Below are 18046 nucleotides of genomic sequence, written 5' to 3'. Positions count from 1 at the left end.
TTTCCTGCGCGTTTTCCCGCTGCTCCCAGCCTGCGCCCTGACTGCACGGAGCGCGCTCCCTGCCGAGGACACTGTCCTGCCTCCCGGGCTCCCCTGGGGCCGGGCTGGCCCTTGGCCTGGCGTCCCCCTCCGCTCCCCGACAGCGACAGCGTGTGATGCCGGCCGGCCGGCCAGCCGCCGTCCTCGCACCGGCCTCCTCCTTCCTCGGCCGCGCCTTCGCTGTGGTGTCCACCACGCAGGGCGGAGCAGCGCCACGGCCGCCCACGAGCTCGCAGGGCTCCTCGGAGCCGCTCTCGGGAGGACACAGCGCGTCCCGCCCCGCCCCGCGGCTCGGAGCGCGAGCAGGCCTGGCCCGAGCTGCCCCGGAGCTGAAAGCGGCGCGGGGAGTGCGCGACCCGGGTCGCCCGAGTCCCGAACCGGGGGGCAGGAGCCGCCGCGCGGGGCGTGAAGGCGGCGCTTCCAGGGCGCGGCGGGAGGCGCGGCGCCAAGGGGCACTGGGCCTTCAGGGCCCCGCTCCGGCACCCGAGGCCCGGCCACGCGGGGCCCGGCCGCCCCACAGGCCGCACACGCCGGGAGGGACCCACGGGGACGAAGACACGGCGCGTCGCCCTGGGTGGCAGCGGCCGCACCGGCGCCGGCCACGCAGCCTCCGGGCGCAAGTCCTCCTGCCCCTCGGTCCCACAGGCGCCCGGACCGCAGAGCCCCCCACGGCCCCGCCCCGCCGGCACCCAGCCCGACACGGCCGCGCGCGCAGCCCACGCAGCGCCCAGCCTCCTTCCGCCGGGCGCCTGCCCAGCGCGGGGCCGGCGGCGGCGTGCGATTGGGCGGCGCGCTTTCGCCACTGCGCCGGCCTCCCGCGCGAGAAAACCGACACGAAAAGCGCGCTGTGCCCCGAACACGAAAGCTCCCGTCCCCGCGGCGGCTCCGCAGGCGAAAGGTGGAGCCCCCACGTTTCCCAGCGGCTCCCATGGCTGCGAGGCGTCGCGAATCTGCGGACGCTGGCCGCCGGAAGCGGGGCTGCCGTCGCCGGAAGTTGCGCTTCCTCCATTTTGTTGCCCGCTATGGCGGCGGTGTCGAGGTTGGGGGCCGGATGCGGCGCGTTTGACTGAGGGGGTCGGCCAGGCGGAGGCGTCGAGGACCTCGGCGCGGCGCAGCACAGGGCCAGCCTGGACGCCGGGGACGCTGTCATGTACGGCGCGAGCGGGGGCCGCGCCAAAGCCGAGAGGAAAAGTGGCGCGAAGGAAGAGGCCGGGCCCGGCGGCGCCGGCGGCGGGGGCGCCCGAGTGGAGCTGCTGGTGTTCGGCTATGCGTGCAAGCTGTTCCGGGACGACGAGCGGGCGCTGGCCCAGGAGCAGGGACAGCACCTCATCCCCTGGATGGGGGACCACAAGCTCCTCATCGACAGGTCGGTGCCCCCCCCGCCGGTGCCCCCCGCGCCCGCGCGGTCGCATCTGACGTTGACGGGCCGCCGGCGCCGTGCCCGGCCCCTCTCCCTCCGCGTGCCGGCCGCGCTGAGCCGCGCTGGTCTCCGGGGGAGGCAGCCCGTCGGGCGGCCCCGCTGAGCTGCGCGCGCGGCGCCGGGGACGGGGCCCGGGTGGCCGGGCGGCCGGGCGGCTGCCCGGGGGTCGCTCGTGACGTCGCCGCTAACGCCGGCCGGCGGCGGGGCGGAGGTGTTCACGCCCCCGTGCCGCCTGCACCTGCTTTGACCCGGTCCCCGGAGCCGGTGGGCGGCGGACGCCGCACGCGCACGTGCGTGCTGTTTAGACACGGGCCGCGCTTGTGCGGTGAGGAGGTGGCACCGAACCGACGCGACTTTGCAGTCTAATAAAACGCAGTGACTCGCCACCCTGCGACTCGTGGCCTTTTTCCTGTAAACGTCCTTCTGCCCTGTCCCCATTACAAAAGTGAGCGTTAAAGCGCGGGGCAGCCCTGTCCCCCGGCGCTCGCGTTGGCGGCCCCGGTCCGAGCGTGCCGAGCGCGTCCACCGACTCGCGCGTTACGTGACGGCTGCGCGGCCGCAGCGCGCTCAGGGTCGTCGCCGTGACAAGCACCATAAGTGCTGTCCCTCCTCCTCGCTCGGCCAAAGTACCTACGGTCCCGGCAGGGCCCCCGGAGGTGTCTGCGTGCGCGTTCTGCCCTGGGGCTGCAGGTTACGAGAAACACGGCTCCTTCTCCGAGTCTCGCTGTCCCCGAACCTCCTTCACCTGCATGTATGTGACCCTGTTGCTCTGTGTGTGTCTCTCTGTCACGTAACCCAGCACTTATCTCCTCAGCCAAGTGGCTAGGGGCGAGCCTAGCCCAGATTTTACCTCCAATGGACGCAGCTTGCTTTGGCGAAGATCTCTCCTGAGAGTTCGGACTAGCAGAAAGAAGCGAGGAAATTTCCACCGTTTGGTTCTTACGGATAGGTATTTATGTATTCGGTTTGTGTGAATGTAAGCCATGATATTTGACTTCTCAGAAAGAGGTTTTTTTTGCAAATGGCACTGAATAGTTGACCAAACCATAAACGGTAAGAACTGGCAGTGAGGTGGATCCTACCATTGATGCTATTAAAGGGTTGTTTACCTTTAATGATAAGTTTGATCATGTTGTAAAGGAGAATTTAGACTTTGTTAAAATAACTGGAGTTTAAAAGTAGGTGAGCTATGACTACTAGCCAAATATTAAATATGAGTCTGAAGAGCTTTTGTGTTTGTTTTACTCTTTTTATTTCTTTATTTCAATCGGTAAGTATGCACATCAAACGTCACACCCCCCAACCTGGACGTTAACTGCTCTCCATTGACCAGCGCGTTCACATTGCAGATATGACGGGCGCGGTCACCTGCATGACCTTTCTGAGTACGATGCCGAGTACTCCACCTGGAACCGAGATTACCAGCTCTCTGAGGAGGAGGCCCGAATAGAGACCCTGTGTGATGAAGAGAGGTATTTAGCCTTGCATACGGACTTGCTTGAGGACGAGGCAAGGCAAGGTACTGCTCAAGAAAAACTTACTTCAGCAACAAACGCTTTAAAATTTTTTAAGTATTTAAAAATTTACTCCCATTCATTTTTTTATACTCACTCTTTCTGATATTATCTTGACAGTACCCAGTGGATTGGAAAAACAGGAGTCTTTGCGTTCTGAGAGGACCTCAGGATAGTTTATATAGAGCTGCAAAGAGTTTTCCCAGCTTTTGAGGGCAGACTGGGATTTGAAAAAACAAAAAGCAAACTCTTTAACTGTTCTTCTTTAACAGTATCGTATAAACTAAAGTCGATGTTCTTGTCTTTGCCATAACAATCTTTAATGCAGTTCTTAATCCCCAAATTTCTCAGCAGGAAGAAATTTTCCACAAAAGATGTGTATTCTGCTGTCTGTGGTAAACGTTACAGGCAGAAGTACATATGAGTAGATGGGAAGTGTGAATTTTTAAAAACCTCAAAAAGAGGTCAAAAGAAGTGTATTATATGCTTTACTGATAGCTACAACTTTAGAACTATGTCACACTTTTCTCAGTAAGTTGCCATTTTTGCTAATAGAATTCTCATTTTTGTTCAAGAGGAAGAATACAAGCGGCTGAGCGAAGCCCTGGCAGAGGATGGGAGCTATAACGCAGTGGGGTTCACTTACGGCAGCGACTATTATGACCCGTCCGAGCCAACGGAGGAAGAGGAACCCTCCAGACAGAGAGGTGAGCGGGCAGTGAGCTGCGTGTGTGATGGCAGTGTTCCTTCCACAGGCAGTAACATCACTGTGACCCAGGCGCTGGCAGGGCTCCTTAAGGGAAACTAGAAAATGACCTGCTCATCGTCATGGAAGGTGAAGTCAGACTCTCGCCATTGGCTTTGGCTCTAGTCTTCATTCCACTTTGGTTGAGCTAACAGGAAATTGCCTGGATTCTAGAAACTCACTCTGGAGTCTTCATTTCTGAATTGACAATATATGTGTTGATGTCTGTCCTCTGCGATTCATTCTTGGGGCACCGAGCGAGGAGGCAGTGACTCCCCTCATGCTAACCCACTTCTGCAGTCATGTCGGATGCCCAAGGGAAAGACACCTGTGGGGTCAGTTACTGCTAAAGAGAAAATAGCACGAGACCTTCCAGTTGGGCTTGGGAGGGCCTAGTCGTATACTTACCACAGTGTTTGGAAATGATATTCACATAAGATTAAAGATCCCAAATTTATGCTTTTCTGGATCCACTTTGGAAACTTTTAATTAAAAAACAACAGTGCTCCTGAAAAATCTGGGCTCGTGGAGAGGAACAGATAGCCTTCCTCGCTTTGGTAAGCCCTGCGCGTACCATTATACAGCCTGTGTTGTGTCGGTCATTAATGAGCAGTGACCTTGGAGCGTGAAGGACGGGTTATTATGTTCCGGATATTCTGGCAAAGAGAAGGGAATTTTAGAAACACATTCAAGTGTTTAGAATAATCGATTGGGATCACATCATACAGGACCTCCATTTTAGCGTCGAGTGATGGGTTTCCCCTTAGCGCCAAACCTAACAAGTGAAGTCACGGCAGCAATCTAAGCTGAGACAGAATGCTGTCTGCCAGTGATGCAGCGGCCCTAGGCTTTTCCCGCCCCTTCAGTGAGGGGCGTGGTCACGGAGAGCAGCAGGCTCTGCGGACAGACTGGCAGACGTGGGCCCTCGTCATCCCACCTGTGGGCAGAAGCACCACTGCCACGCAGCCCTGTTCTGGGAGCTTCTAAAGAGGTTTTCAAACGTGTTTTTAACAGTGTTGGGTTAAAACCTCCTAAGGGAAGGAATTTTACACCTTTTGCATTGACTTGGGACCTAACTGGACCTCAGAAGTTATGACACACTGAAATGTGTGGGTTTAAAAAGTGAACGCTTGTTTCTTAGTCCAGATAAGTTACGCACTTTAGGTTCTGGGTACTTTAGATTTTGTCTTGTCTCTGACCCATCCACGTTACACCTGCTTTCAACATGTAGTGTTTTGGATCAGGGGGAAGGAATGCATGCTATCACCATTTCACAAATGAAGAACTGACACGTATAAAGCCCAATGTCTGCGTACTATTAGTTCCTTGACATTCTAGGTTAGGGGTCAGCGACCCTGGTCCAAAACCTAGCCGGCGTGTTCCTGCAGTTTTATCAGGGCAGAGCCGCGCCCGGCTGCTCGCTGCTCACACTTTCTGCGGCCCATGCGTGCCCAGCAGAGCCAGTGCTGGAGACGGAGGCAGTGTGGCCTGGGGGGCGGGAATTCTTACCACCGGCGTTACAGAGAGGAGCCAGCCCTGCTTTAGGGGTGGGAGTGTTGTTTCGTATGATTAGTTAGTTGTCGGGCTGGGTGCTGGTAAACTTGGTGATGAAGATTGAATTATAAGAACAAAAGTGTGACTTAGTTTCTCTGCCACATCATACTGTGCTTTCTCTTTAACAACATTCCCTTAAGTGCTTCGTAACATTTTTCTTCTGTAATCACATTCTCAGAACTTGGCTCTACATGCTGATGTTTTTTAGTTTTGTTGGATAAAAATACTGAATACGTAAATGATTGAGGGAAAGAATGAATGAAATAAAAGTGTTTTTTCTAGCTGATTCATGTTTTAATGGAAGTTGGGCCTATGTCAAACTTACAGCTTGACTTTTTTTGTTTAACTTAACACTAATATAAATAAAACACCACACACACAGATACGTGCATGTATACCTACACACACATTTGGTAGAAATCATTTGAGACCTAATTCTACTAACAACCAGATTTAAATGTTATGTTATTTAAAAATAAAAAAAATAAATATACTTCTTTGTTTTCTTGAGCCATCAACATGTCTAAATATTCCTTGATTTTCAAAATTGCTATATTTTCCTTCCTGGTGTTTTTGAATATTTTAAAACCTCGTGGTATTAGCCAGAAGTGTTATGATGGCACCTTTATTTCTGTGTGATTTAGCTTTTCTCCCTTTCTGTAGCACACTGTGTTTAGCCTGGTTCCTATTGTTTAGACTTTCATAGTTTTCGTCATTAGTGAGGACGCGTATTTGGATTGATTTGCCCCCGAGTTAGGATTGCATGGCGGGCTTTTACTCTGTTGCTGCTGCCATTTTTCTGCAGATACAGAAACGTGTAAGCTCAGATATAATGGGTCCGCACCCACCTGTGCCAAACGGCCGTTGGGATCCCAGCACCTGTATTCTGTGCATCACTTAACACTAAGGCAGTGTTGAAGCAAAGATTCCATCCGTGGTTCATCCGCGCAGCCCTACCAGCAAGAAGGTAGTTGTAAGGAACTCTTACGAGATGTGATGATAAACTGGGGTGCACGTTTAAATAAAAAAAGTTACTGCAGTAAGAAACACATTGCCATTAGTACCTCTCAAAATACTCCCCCTCGCTTTGAACACCCTTATCCCATCGTTCTTGCCACTTTCTGAGGCAGTTCTGGAAGTCCTCTTTCGTGAGTGTCCTTAGTTGTGCTGTCGTGGCTGCCTCGATGTCCTGAATCCATTCAAAACGTTTACCTTTCATGGTCGTTTTGATTTGGGAAAGAGCCAGAAGTTGCATGGTGCCAGATCCAGTGAATAAGGTGGATGAGGACACACCGTGATGTTTTTATTTGACAGAAATTGCCATACCAGACTCGATGTGTGACACAGAGCATTGTCATGATGGAGGATGAAACCGTCAGCCCATTTCTCAGGCTGCTTTCTATGCAGGTCGTTTGTTAAATGCTCTGATAAGCCCTTGTAACATTAGAGTTCACCGTAGTGTTTCTGGGTACAAACTCAGCCTGCACAATTCCATCAAGGTCAGAAATCACAGGTAACATCATCAGCCTCCCGTCGGATGGCGCTCGGCCGCAACAGTCGCTGTATTCTTCCATCTCACCTCGTAGTAGGAGTTTATAACCAACCTGCGTCGAATCAGGTTAGAACGCCCCTGTTGTCGTGTAGGAAACCTGCTTACAACCCCTTGCTTTCCCAAAGAACGCGGTTTCGTAGGAGACCTTTGAAGTCGCTCGTCTTCCAGAGGCTGTCCTGTGAGGGAACACTTGTTTCCGTGGGTTAATGTTTGCTCAGTTAATGTCATTTTTTTTTTTTTTGAAAGAAAAGCCTAGGTAGGTTTGCAGTCTTAGCAGTGTTCCTTTTGTGAGGTTTCTGTGTTTTTGTCCTTTTCCCTAGATCCTTTTAAATTGGTGACTGTTGAGTAATTGAGCTGTATGTAGGTACCTTATAATTCAGAAAGTTATGGTGCGCAATGCCTTGTCTAACACATAGCAGACAAAAGTTTGTTAAATGAGCCGTTAATGAATGAATGGCAATGGGAACGTTATTTGTGAAAGGTCGTTTGCCTGGGTGGGGAGGTCTCGCAGTTACCCTCGGGGTAGAACTTGACAATTCAGTGGTGAAGACTACTTCTCAGCATGGAGCTCCCTGCGCTGTGCCTGTATTCCTGGGGAACTCACATGGCAGCAGTGTGGCAGGGGGCTTCACCATGGCGGTTACACACACAGGTTAGAGAGGCCGGGAAGGGAGAGCTGAGTGTGCTGAGCACCTGCTAAGTGTGAGTGCTGCAGTGGCGTTCTGACGTGCGGCTCCCTGAAACATCCCCGGGCCTGGACAGGACGCTGCCACTGCATTGGTATGGACAGGGAAACTGAGTCAGCACCTGCCCAGGGTCCTGGGCCCGTGCGCCTGCCGCTGCGCCACCCCCACCGCTCGGGGCTTGCTGACACGTGGTGCAATGGAACAAAACTGGAAAGTGTCTCCAGAAGCAGTGATAGAACAGAGCCCAAGACCCAGCACAGGCCGGTCCCTGCTCCCCCGGTACCGCTGACTGCGGGTGGTGGCCTTTCTCCTTTTCCTGACGTTTTGTTTTCTTTTTATACAGAAAAAAGTGAGGCTGAAAATGTAGAGGAGAATGAGGAGCCTTTCATCGCCCCCGTGGGACTGAATGTACCGCCGGACGTGGAGCTGGTATGTGTTTCTGCTTTACGGTCCTGTTACCCACCATCACGGTGTATCACCACTTGTGTGGGAGCCCAGGGTCGTCACACCTGCTTCACAGGTATCCGCTGCCTCATAGGCAGCTGGGTTAACGGAGGAAAACTCACCCTCCTATTTCCTCTACAGGAAACCTACATGTGTGCCTTCTACCCAGTTTTGTCTCCCTCGTGCAGTGGCTCCAGGCTGCTCTCGTGCCTGGGAGGAACCTGGGTGGGACCCCCCTGGGCCTGGGTGCTCTGCAGCTGGCGAGGGCCCCGCTGGGGCACTGCTGGGTCTCCTGGGCGCGGACGTCCCCACAGCTTCAGCTGCGTCCTCTTACGTTAAGGTTATGTCGGATGGGCCTCGTTGAGGGCTCTGTCCAGCTTTCCTCGTGTTATTTAATGTGAATAGCCCCGTAAGACAGCCACTGGTACCCTGTCCCCCACAGATGATGGGGACTGAGGGTCGGGCTTGTGAGGAACAGGCAGGACCTCAAACCCGTGGGTTAACCGTCATGTCATGTCCCCGTGAGGCTCTGCGCGGCGTGGGTGTAGGTGGGGTGTTTAAGATAGTTTTGTTGCTTGTCCATAGCGGGAGGAAGGTGCGTGCAGTGTCAGGTCTGTCTGTGCCGTGTCCCTGACTGCATGGCAGCGCCCCGGTTGCAGGCGTCCTAGGCTCTCACCTGTCATGTGCAGAACTGCTGGGCGCTGAGAACCGCTTCGTGCAAGAGCCTCGGTGTCCCCGCCTCGCTGCTCCCAGCCTGGGTTAGCTCAGCGTGACGGGGTGGTATTCATCTGTATTTTCTCCTTACCTTGTGTCTTAGATGAGATGAAGGTGGATACAAAAATCACCTTTGAATTCCTGCCTCTGCCCCATCCCTTCCTTCACTTATTTGTACATCCTCTCCTCTCTCTTTTTCTACAAACATGAGTAAAAATTTCTTTGGATTTTTCCGAGTGAAATTAGGGCTATGGTTGCTTCCCCCATTGTTGTTTCTACCATTGGTCAGTTGCTATAGTTGACGCTGGATATGTTATCTGAAAGTTTGCTCTCCTAAGACTCGTGCTGACATATTTTCTACGTATTGTTCTGTATGTGTTCCTTCTTATTCTGGAATAAACTATTCTATATAAGAGACCCGTTAAAAATGGGCTGCTCCCTTACCTATGTGTGATGCTGAAAGCCTTTATTTAAGCTTGACTATGGAATTTTACTTATTTTTGATGTGGAAGAATTTTTAAACTTTCATGTAAATATTGAATGTAGAGGCATGATAGATTTTGTTGCCTTGTTTTATTCCTAGTAGAATATCTAATGCCTGTACTTTCTCGGCCAAAGTACATGTCACCAGCTAATTCTGAGTGGTGTGGGACAGTGGAAATGCCTGCTGCCCGAGGAGGACAGAGGACGCTCAGTGCGCTCGGACTTGCTGTCTTGGGTGGGGAGCTCCGTGTGCTGTTCCCGGAATGTCTGTGGGAAACGGTTTTGCTTCTGTGGACCTGGGTGCTTGCGGGGTTTCTGGTTACGGCTCCCCCTCCTCCGGGGTGCCCCCAGCATGTCGTGCTTCATGGTCGCGATGGGGGCCGAGTGCCCACGGGTGCTGGTGTGGAGAGTGTGGAGAAGACACAGGTGTCGCTTCGTTGGTTCCGTGTGGTGACAATGGCGAAATCGACGCTTGTATTTAGATGGACGGCGTCCGCCTCGGTGAGCAGAGGTTGCTCTCACCCGCCGGCCATGGCAGGCGGGGCACTTGATCAAGAAAGGAGTGTTTCGGGGGTGGGGGAGGGTCTCCGTTTTTAAACTGGGCTTTGGATTAGAGCCTAGAGGTTGCAGGATCGCTGAGGTTTTGTGTGAAATGTAAGGAGTGGTTAGAAATGACGGCACTCTGGGAGGCTCGTGGGGGCCCTACTGAGACCAGCAGTCCCCTTAGTGCCCCGTCTTACATTCTAGCAGGAGTAGGTGTGAAATTCTTAAAAAGCGATTTGTCTGAAACTTACATGATGGATAAAGGGAGCAGAGTGACTTCCAAACCTGGCGTTTTTATCTCACAGCCGCCTGCTCCGGCAGCAGACCTCAAAGGAGGTTTATAGAAGGTTTTCCTGCAGTCATGGTTGCTTTGTACAGATATCTGGACGTCTGCAGCCATGCTTTTATATCGTGAGGGCGCTACTTGTAAAAAATTCTAGACCGACAGGTTGGTTTGGTCAGCAGAGTACCTAAGAGGTGGGGGAAGGTGTTTTCATTAGATAAGGATCATATTCTGAAGCAGTCATTAATAATTGCCACGTGTATAGAAGCACTGTTTCAAAAATTAATCTTCCTGTTCAGCCAGAAGCAGTGAAAATGTGTCAGTAGCCATGCTTCCGTGCGAGGTGAGTGGAACCCAGTTAATTTGGAGATCAGGAAATAACTTTGATTACAGGCATATATCCTCCTGAGGTGTGAAGGGCATTCCTAGTTCAGGAATTAAATTTGAGAATTAAGTCGTTTACATTTTATGAAGGGTGCTACTCTGAAATTGCAGTAAGCATCTTGAATTCTCCACCGCTCACTTTTAATGAGACTATTTCCCACTTTATTGGTGTGCAATTTCCTGGTGTTAATCCCCTCATTGATGATAAAAGTGGTTAGCTTCTTGGCTTCCAGCTTCGGGTCTGACGAGCCCCTTGTGGGTAGGAAGTACTGAGGGCACAGTGTGGAGAGCGGTGTAGAGGGCTTAGGGAGCTGTGCCCAGGAGCGGGGCGGGCCTGGCCCAGAGGTGGAGTTGCCTGAGGAAGGCACAGGAGTCGCCCAGCTAACGTGGGCGCAGCCCTCTGGGTTCTGGCCTGGCCACACCCACGTGGGCTTCAGCGTGGACTCTGTCCGTCAGATGGGGGTGTCGGCCCCTGGAGCCACGAGTCGTGTCTCATGGGCACAGGAGGGAAGGACTTGCTGAGGAGCCAGGTGCAGAAGGAAGGACCTCGCGTGAGCACGTGGCTTTCTTCAGATGTTCAAAGGGGCTGTTTTCCGAGCTAACAACAGAAGGAAGGGGGAGTGATTCTTGGACCCGTGAGAAACCTGTTGGAAAGCGCGTCTTTCTGTGCGACTTCTGAGGACTCACTACCCCCAGCCCTACCGTAGGGACCAGGCTAAGGACCCCTGTTAGGTGGAAAGATGTTGATTTGGTACAAAAACAGGATGGCCTTCCGTCAGTCCTGCCTCGCTGGGTGAGTTTTCGCCCCACAGAGTATTAAGAAATTCAGAACTAGACGGAATGTCTTGTAACCAGGACAGTCTAGTCTGCAGACTGGGCCCTTCCAATTGAAATGTCCCTTTATTTCTCCCAATCGGCAGAAAAGCCAGGGTGGTTTTCTGTTGTAAGTCACATGGCCAGTGGCAAGGGGGAAGCCGGTAACGAGAGTGTGTCTGTCCTAGCCACCCACCGCCAAGATGCACGCCATCATCGAGCGGACGGCCAACTTCGTGTGCAAGCAGGGGGCGCAGTTCGAGATCATGCTGAAGGCCAAGCAGGCCCGCAACTCCCAGTTTGACTTCCTGCGCTTCGACCACTACCTCAACCCCTACTACAAGTTCATCCAGAAGGCCATGAAGGAAGGGCGCTACCCGCTGCCGGCCGGGAGCAAGAGCGACGAGAAGCAGAGTATGTGGGCTGGCAGGTGCTGGGGGGGCTCAGGGAAGCTGGTGGGCGCTTCTGCAAGGCCGGCGAGGTCCTGCCTCTGACGCCTGGGGCTGCACCTGCAGCCGCCCCCTCGTGTGGCGGCTCTTCTCGCTACTTGGAGAAAGTGGATTGTTAATCAGCACTTTTATGGCCATGGAGCCTAACTAAGGATGGGTGCTGTGGGAGCGTCACCCTCAGGGCTGGGGGCTTTGCCCTCCATTTGGCTGTGTGACGTTCCTTAGAAAGCAGCCTGCGTCGTGCCCGTCCTGGCAGCCCCGCACCCGGTGGTTTGGCAGCAGCTGAGGTTACGCATGTCCACGGGGTGACATGGGTGATTTCACCCATCTCTGCCTTAAGCTGTTGTTCTTATAACAATATCTAAACTGGGGGTTCTTCCTCCAAAGGTCAGCTAACTCTATTTTGAATAATATTCAGAGACATCAGTCTCTGTATGTCTGCCACTGAATTTTCTCTTCAGCTGAAACCTGATTTTCAAAATCAGTTGTACAAATCTCATGGCAGATCTTGTCTCTCCGTTTATTGTAGTTTTAAAAAAATACCCGTTACTGTTATTTTACATTTCATATACCAATAAGAGTTTTGTCTTTTTTTTCTTTTAATTGAGATATGTAATAGTTGTGGACTAGTAATGCTGGAGGGGGGTTGCCAGCTGGATGGGGCTGGGCCCTTCCTGCCACCTGGCTTCCTGCCGAACTACTCAGGCGGCAGGGTTACTGGAGTATTTCCAGAGGTGTTTTGGGGCAGATAACCAAGAAACAACTGCATACAGCTCTGCTCTTGTCTGCTTCTGAGTTCTTACATAGCTGATTTGTCCCTTTCCTCTCACCAACGCCAGAACCTTGAAATGTGCTTTCGCTTTCAGAGTCCGGGGTGAGCTCTGAGAATGAGGATGACGAGGATGAAGAAGATGGGAATTACCTGCATCCATCGCTCTTTGCTTCCAAGAAGTGTAACCGTCTGGAAGAGCTCATGAAGGTTCTTATCTTGTTACTGAACCTTATTTCTTGTACCAACAAAACTTCTGCTAATTTAATTTCAGAAAATTAGTAAGGAGCTTTTCTGTTGTATAATAGCTATGTCTTATTTGTATCATCGTCGAGGTCTGTTTTGCATTTTTGTTTTTTGCTTCCTTTATTTCTTACGTATCCCATTTTATAAAATTCACAAATTATTTTCATTTTATTACAATTGTACCATTTGGGATATTTAGAGTAAGTAGAATGTCAGTTAAGACTTGGAAGTTGTTCCGTTGTGATGAGATTGGATTTGATAGGTTTCCAGAGCATGTGCTGCTAGAAATCGTCTGTGAGCTTCATAGCACCATCATATGGTACCAGAAACATACATTTTTCTTCTGATTGTCCCGTCCTCCCTGTTGTAAAGGTGTCGCGCAGTGTTATGTGGGCATTTCACACTCACTCTGCTGTTTGTGATGTGAACGCAGGAGTCCCTGGGACTTTGGCACACGGCGTACAGTGTGACTGACCCTGTGGGGGGCTGCCAGCCCATCAATGGGACTCGAAGAGCTGGTGGTTAACAGGCAGACATTGCTGTGAGGAAGGACACAGCTGAGAGCTGTGAACTTGGACGCTCACACTGTCAGTAGCATCTAGTCCTGCTCACTCCTCCTTCCTTTCCTCAGCGGTTACAAGGGAGATGGCAGCCGCCCGTGTGCTGGCTTCCTCCAGGACACACAGCCAGCTGCCCATGTGTGCACGTGCGCGTGTGCTGAGGGGCCTGCAGCACGTGCACTGTGTGCTGGGCTGGAGCTGAGCCTTCTTGCCACAGAGAGTGGTGTGTGACTGTGCTCTCTCTGTCCGCAGCCTTTGAAGGTGGTGGACCCGGACCACCCCCTGGCCATGCTGGTCCGCAAAGCCCAGGCTGACAGTCCCGCCCCCACCCCACCCGCGGCCGACGGCGCCGCTGTGCAGCCCGCCCAGGCGGAGTACACCGCTGACTGTGAGTACCTGGCTGTGCCCCTCCGGCTGCCCCAGCGGCAGGGCTTCACCAGCGGGGTTTCCCGACAGGTGTGGGGGCAGCGGTGCAGGTCTGGCAGCGGCGCGTGAGGCACTCAGGTCCCCCGGGTCTTTCTGTTCAGTGTCCTTAGCACACAGCCTCGTCCTTCTGCTTGTCACCATCTCCAGCATCAGCTCTGCATTCCAGGAAGAACGAGGAGGAAGGGAAGGGCAGAAAGCAGGTCCTGGGGGACTCAGGCCTCTGCAGGGACCTCCCCAGAAGCCATGCCTGGTGACGTCCTTTCACTCTCACGGACTAGGACGGTGCCCCTGGTCTTCCCATCCCACGGCAGAGGCTGGGAAGTGGGCTTTCAGTCAGATGCATTGCTGCCCTCAACAAAAGCAGGTTCTGATAAGAACGGGGAGGACGGACACGAGTGGGCGTGCAGTGTTGTCTGCCCCAGCGCCAAGGCACATGCCTCAACTCGTGCCAGGTCCCACTCACTAACCCGACCTTGCCAGTGACTACAGATTTTTCATGGAGGCAGATCTGGAAGCTCTTTCAGGAAATCATTTGGAAATATTTGACCTTGGTCTCACTGTCAGGTCTTTTTAAAATGATTTCCTTCAGGAGTTAAATACTAAAGGAGAGAAGAACCTTTAGCGAATCCACTTCATGTGGAAATCGGGTCCAAAGAACCCGTCTGTAAAGCTTGTCGCTTTCAGCTAGAGACTGACAGTAGCCTGAGATCACTTCTCGCTTACGTAGCTGCCAGCTGCTCGTTGTTGGGACCAAGCTTGTGTTTAATGGTAGCCGTGTCCTTCCTCACGTCCCTTCAAGCACCAGCTTCAATAATGTGTCAGTTTGATGTGTGAAATTAACATTTTTAGACTTTAAAAATCAGTTACTTGAGTGACCTTGATGCTTGTGTTCTTAAAAAACCTCTTAAAGAACATAGATGGTTTCTTTCGATGATTGAGTTGAGTCAGCTTGCATTTCTTTGTCCACGTCGGGGGCAGAGCTGGTGTCGCAGGTGCCAGCTCCTGTCCGTGTCGGGGATAGGAGCTCCCTGAGGCGTCCGCAGGCCTCTCCCTGCGGCCTGCGCCCAGCGGGGTTTTGTCCAGCAGCCTCTACACGTGAATGAGGCTCAGCAGTGACCCGGGCACTCCGCTCCCATCGCTCATCAGTCCTGGCAGAAGTTCACAGGCTGGAACGTCTCTCCGACTTCCTCACTTTCCTTTTGCAAACCCGTCTGAAGTTCCACAAGTTAAAGGCAGTATCCCCTGCCTTTCCCCGACTTCCTTCCACTGGCTCCCTCGGCTATTAAACTCAGTTGCACGGGGAAGGAAGCGAAATGCAGGGCGGTGACCTCACCTGATTATTCGCTCTGCTTATCACTGGTGTACATACTGCTGAATGCTGAGGTTGGAAATGGTACGATGTGTCTGCAAACCCATAGGGCTGAGCAACAGAGGGGACAGAAGCCAATGGTGGGGCAGGCCGGAGTGGCTGCTACGTGACACCCAGTGTTTCTGCAAGATCCTGGGGTCTGATTGGTGACGGTGGCCTGGGCTGAATAACGGTGGTGTGATGATCAGAAGGGTGGGCGAGCTCCACAGGGCTTACTGCGGTCCCTCCTGCGGTCCCTCCTGCGGTCTCTCTTGCGCCCCGGGGGCCCCAAAGGCCGGCATGGGCTGTGTGAGAGTTGTCTGCACACCCTGCGGGCCTTCCCACAGCTGTGACGTCCTGGCTCCCACAGGCCAGCCCACAGCTGTGACGTCTGGCGACTGCCTGACCCGTGCTCCCCCCAAGCAGTGGTCCAGCAGGGACACCAGTTAGTGACCACCTCTTCCCTCAGTAAAGCGGTCATTTTCACAGCTGTTCTCCCGGACACATTTGGGAGAGTGACAGGGCGTTTGGGGATCACACCTCCTGTTACAGTTTAGTTTTAGACGCCCGGCACTGAGGCCAGCCTTAGTCTAACCGGTCTAGCCCAGTGGACACAGAGTCTGCGGACAGAACCGTGGTTGATCAGACACAATTGTCAGTGCCAGAGGGCAGGGACTAAGCAAGAATGTCTTAGTTTAGAGCTGTCAGTCAAAATTCATATTTTGTAAAACTACGAGGCTGTCCAGCAACACACAGCAAGGAAGGTGCTGCTCAGAGGTGCCAACCTGCGTCCAGCCTCCGCTGTGGAGGTGGGAGAGGTCCTGGGTGCAAGGCAGTGGGACAGGGCTTCTCCATGGTCTCATGCTCAGCAGTGGTCAGCACTGCTCAGGCAAGGGGCAGGGAGTTCAGTAGCGGGACCCTAGGTGGAGGGGGGCAAGTGGGTGGTGTAGGGATGGGGACCTGGGCACAGCCCTTGTGACACGGGGCTGCAAGGAGTGGAAGGGGCAGTGCTTGGAGAATGAGCAGCCCCGGGAACGCCCCCTCTGAGTAGGGGCCTGGAGGGTCGCCACGACAACCACCTGTCCAGGACCCAGGGGTCATAAGGTGGGAGGTGGCCTGGACAGTTGGCTGGACTGTCCAGTTTCCAGGAGGAGCCGTGGGCTAGAGGAACGGCCACCGGAAATAAATGGAAGCACCTGTCTCAGGCGCTCAAAGACGTTGGTTTTTATCTGTGGGTAGATCTATGGTTATCTGGAAAATAGCCAGCAAGAACAGGGAAATGTGGGAAAGAGGCAGGAGAAGGAGACGCATGCCCTGCAGATTGTAAAGTGAGGCGTTACAGTAGAAGACCCCCCGGGGCCTAAATAGCTGGCTGTCTAAATGAAATGTGTGATGAGAACAGGTCTCAAAACGCTGCTACTGGCATGAAACATCTTTGAACTTGAAACATGGCAGTGAGCTCTCGGCACGTCCTGCACTGTGGGGTTGCGGCCTTCCCACGGAGCGGCGCCCTCAGCTCAGCCCTGGAGGGTGAGGCGAGCACCAGCCCTGAGCGGACTCCAGGCCGACTATATGGCTTCAAGGCTTTTATGGTCATGTCTCCCTCCTCTCGTTCTGCAAGTACTTTTTAAGCAGTTGGCCGATCTTTCCAAAGGATCCAGTTTTGTTTTCACAGGACAGTAATTCCCTTTTCTCAAATTTCATCTGTTACCATAAATTTGAGCTAAATGCATAATTACAGGAAGGTTAACTGGAAAAAAATATTTTAAGAAAAATCTGCTGGTAAGAACAAACAGGCCCAGCCGTCCTCAGGGGCACGCTCTGCTCTGGTGTGCGGGTTGGTCAGGGCTCTGGGGGCCCAGCATTAAAACCAGGGACCCCAGAGGCAAGAATGAGTGAGACCCCACAGACAGAGTCCCGTCGGCGTGACAGCCTAGAAGAGGAAAGGCACCGACATCTGAGGCAAAGAGTGGTGTCGGCGGAAAGCTGTGTGGGAAACATCTCATTAGAGCCTCGCTTTCCTCCAACAGCAGAATCACTTCCAGGTGTAAGTGCAGATGTGAGAATCCTCAGGAAATGAGGATACTTCAGCAGATAAAGAGTCAGTTATTTTAAGTCAACAGACATTATGTTCAAGTAATGTGAAAAACAAAACCGAGAAAGCAGAAAAAACTATCTTAACATACAAACAGCTTTTGCAGTCAAATCGGAAAAAACAAAACAAAATAAAAATTAATTGTGCAGTAGAAAAACAGCTTTTGCAGTCAAATAGGGGAAAACTAATAGTGCAGTGAGAAAATGAACTGCAGAGTGAGTAACTCACCAAGGTAAAATGGCCATCTTTTGTTTTTAAGGTCTGCCCTCGCTCCCCACTCAAATGGCATCGTGTGTGCCGATTTAGGACCTAGTGTCCGTCGGCACTGAAAGGCACTGTCCCGCTACCCGGACTGCGGCACACGTGGTGGGGACACGAGACTCACAGCGGGAAGGCACGTACTCGCAGGCACACAGGGCAGGTTGGAATCATAATCCTTAGGATCAAATCGAGGTTTCTGGGCTGTTGAAATGTTATTCCACATGGACAAGTTCTAATTTCTTAACAATTATAGAGACTAAATAGAAGAAATCGAGACGCGACCGTGGCGACCTGCCATCTTCCAGCTGCCACAGCAGCAAAGGAGGAAAGGACGGGCTCTCACAGCTGCAGGCAGGAGAGCTCGCTTGTGCACCCGGGAGAAGGGCGAGCTGGCAGAGAAGGCAGGCCTTTGCCCGGAGTTCTGCGTGGCATACACACAGACCTGGCAGGATAGCCACAGTGTGCGCCCTAAGGACACATTGGTGGCAGCTGGGTGGAGATGCCCTCTGAGTCCTTTAGACAAGCACCCGTGGGATAAGTGTTAGGTTACAGTGCGCTTGCTCACAGGACCGTGGGAGCTAGAGTGAGAGCAAGGCATGTGCTCCAGGAACACACGCCGCCCACGGGGCGTCGACACAGGACGTGGGAGAGTAGGGCTAGCAGGAGACCCCCGTGTTAAATGCACAAGTGAGGAGAGTGCCTTTGAACCGTATTCACC

General features: G+C 53.0%; 1 protein-coding gene across 3 annotated transcripts in view; it reads left to right on the top strand.

The window, feature by feature from the left end:
• The first annotated feature begins 1025 nt into the window (after positions 1-1025).
• Positions 1026-18046, top strand: part of SFSWAP (splicing factor SWAP) — a 65313-nt gene continuing 48292 nt past the window's right edge. The window contains exons 1-7 of one of the 3 annotated variants that reach the window (XM_081037891.1): positions 1026-1405; positions 2809-2978; positions 3549-3680; positions 7854-7939; positions 11363-11588; positions 12490-12602; positions 13451-13586. In XM_081037891.1, the coding sequence (XP_080894017.1) occupies positions 1188-1405; positions 2809-2978; positions 3549-3680; positions 7854-7939; positions 11363-11588; positions 12490-12602; positions 13451-13586 (1081 nt within the window). In that variant the 5' untranslated portion in view covers positions 1026-1187. Of the gene's footprint in view, positions 1406-2415; positions 2979-3548; positions 3681-7853; positions 7940-11362; positions 11589-12489; positions 12603-13450; positions 13587-18046 lie in introns of those variants that run through there. The other 2 variants (XM_081037893.1, XM_081037892.1) reach the window with 2 other exon arrangements.

The sequence above is a fragment of the Rhinolophus hipposideros genome (genome assembly GCF_964194185.1).
Source record: "Rhinolophus hipposideros genome assembly, chromosome: 24".
In the NCBI taxonomy this organism is placed as follows: Eukaryota; Metazoa; Chordata; class Mammalia; order Chiroptera; family Rhinolophidae; genus Rhinolophus; species Rhinolophus hipposideros.
This window is presented reverse-complemented; position numbering and strand designations above follow the sequence as displayed.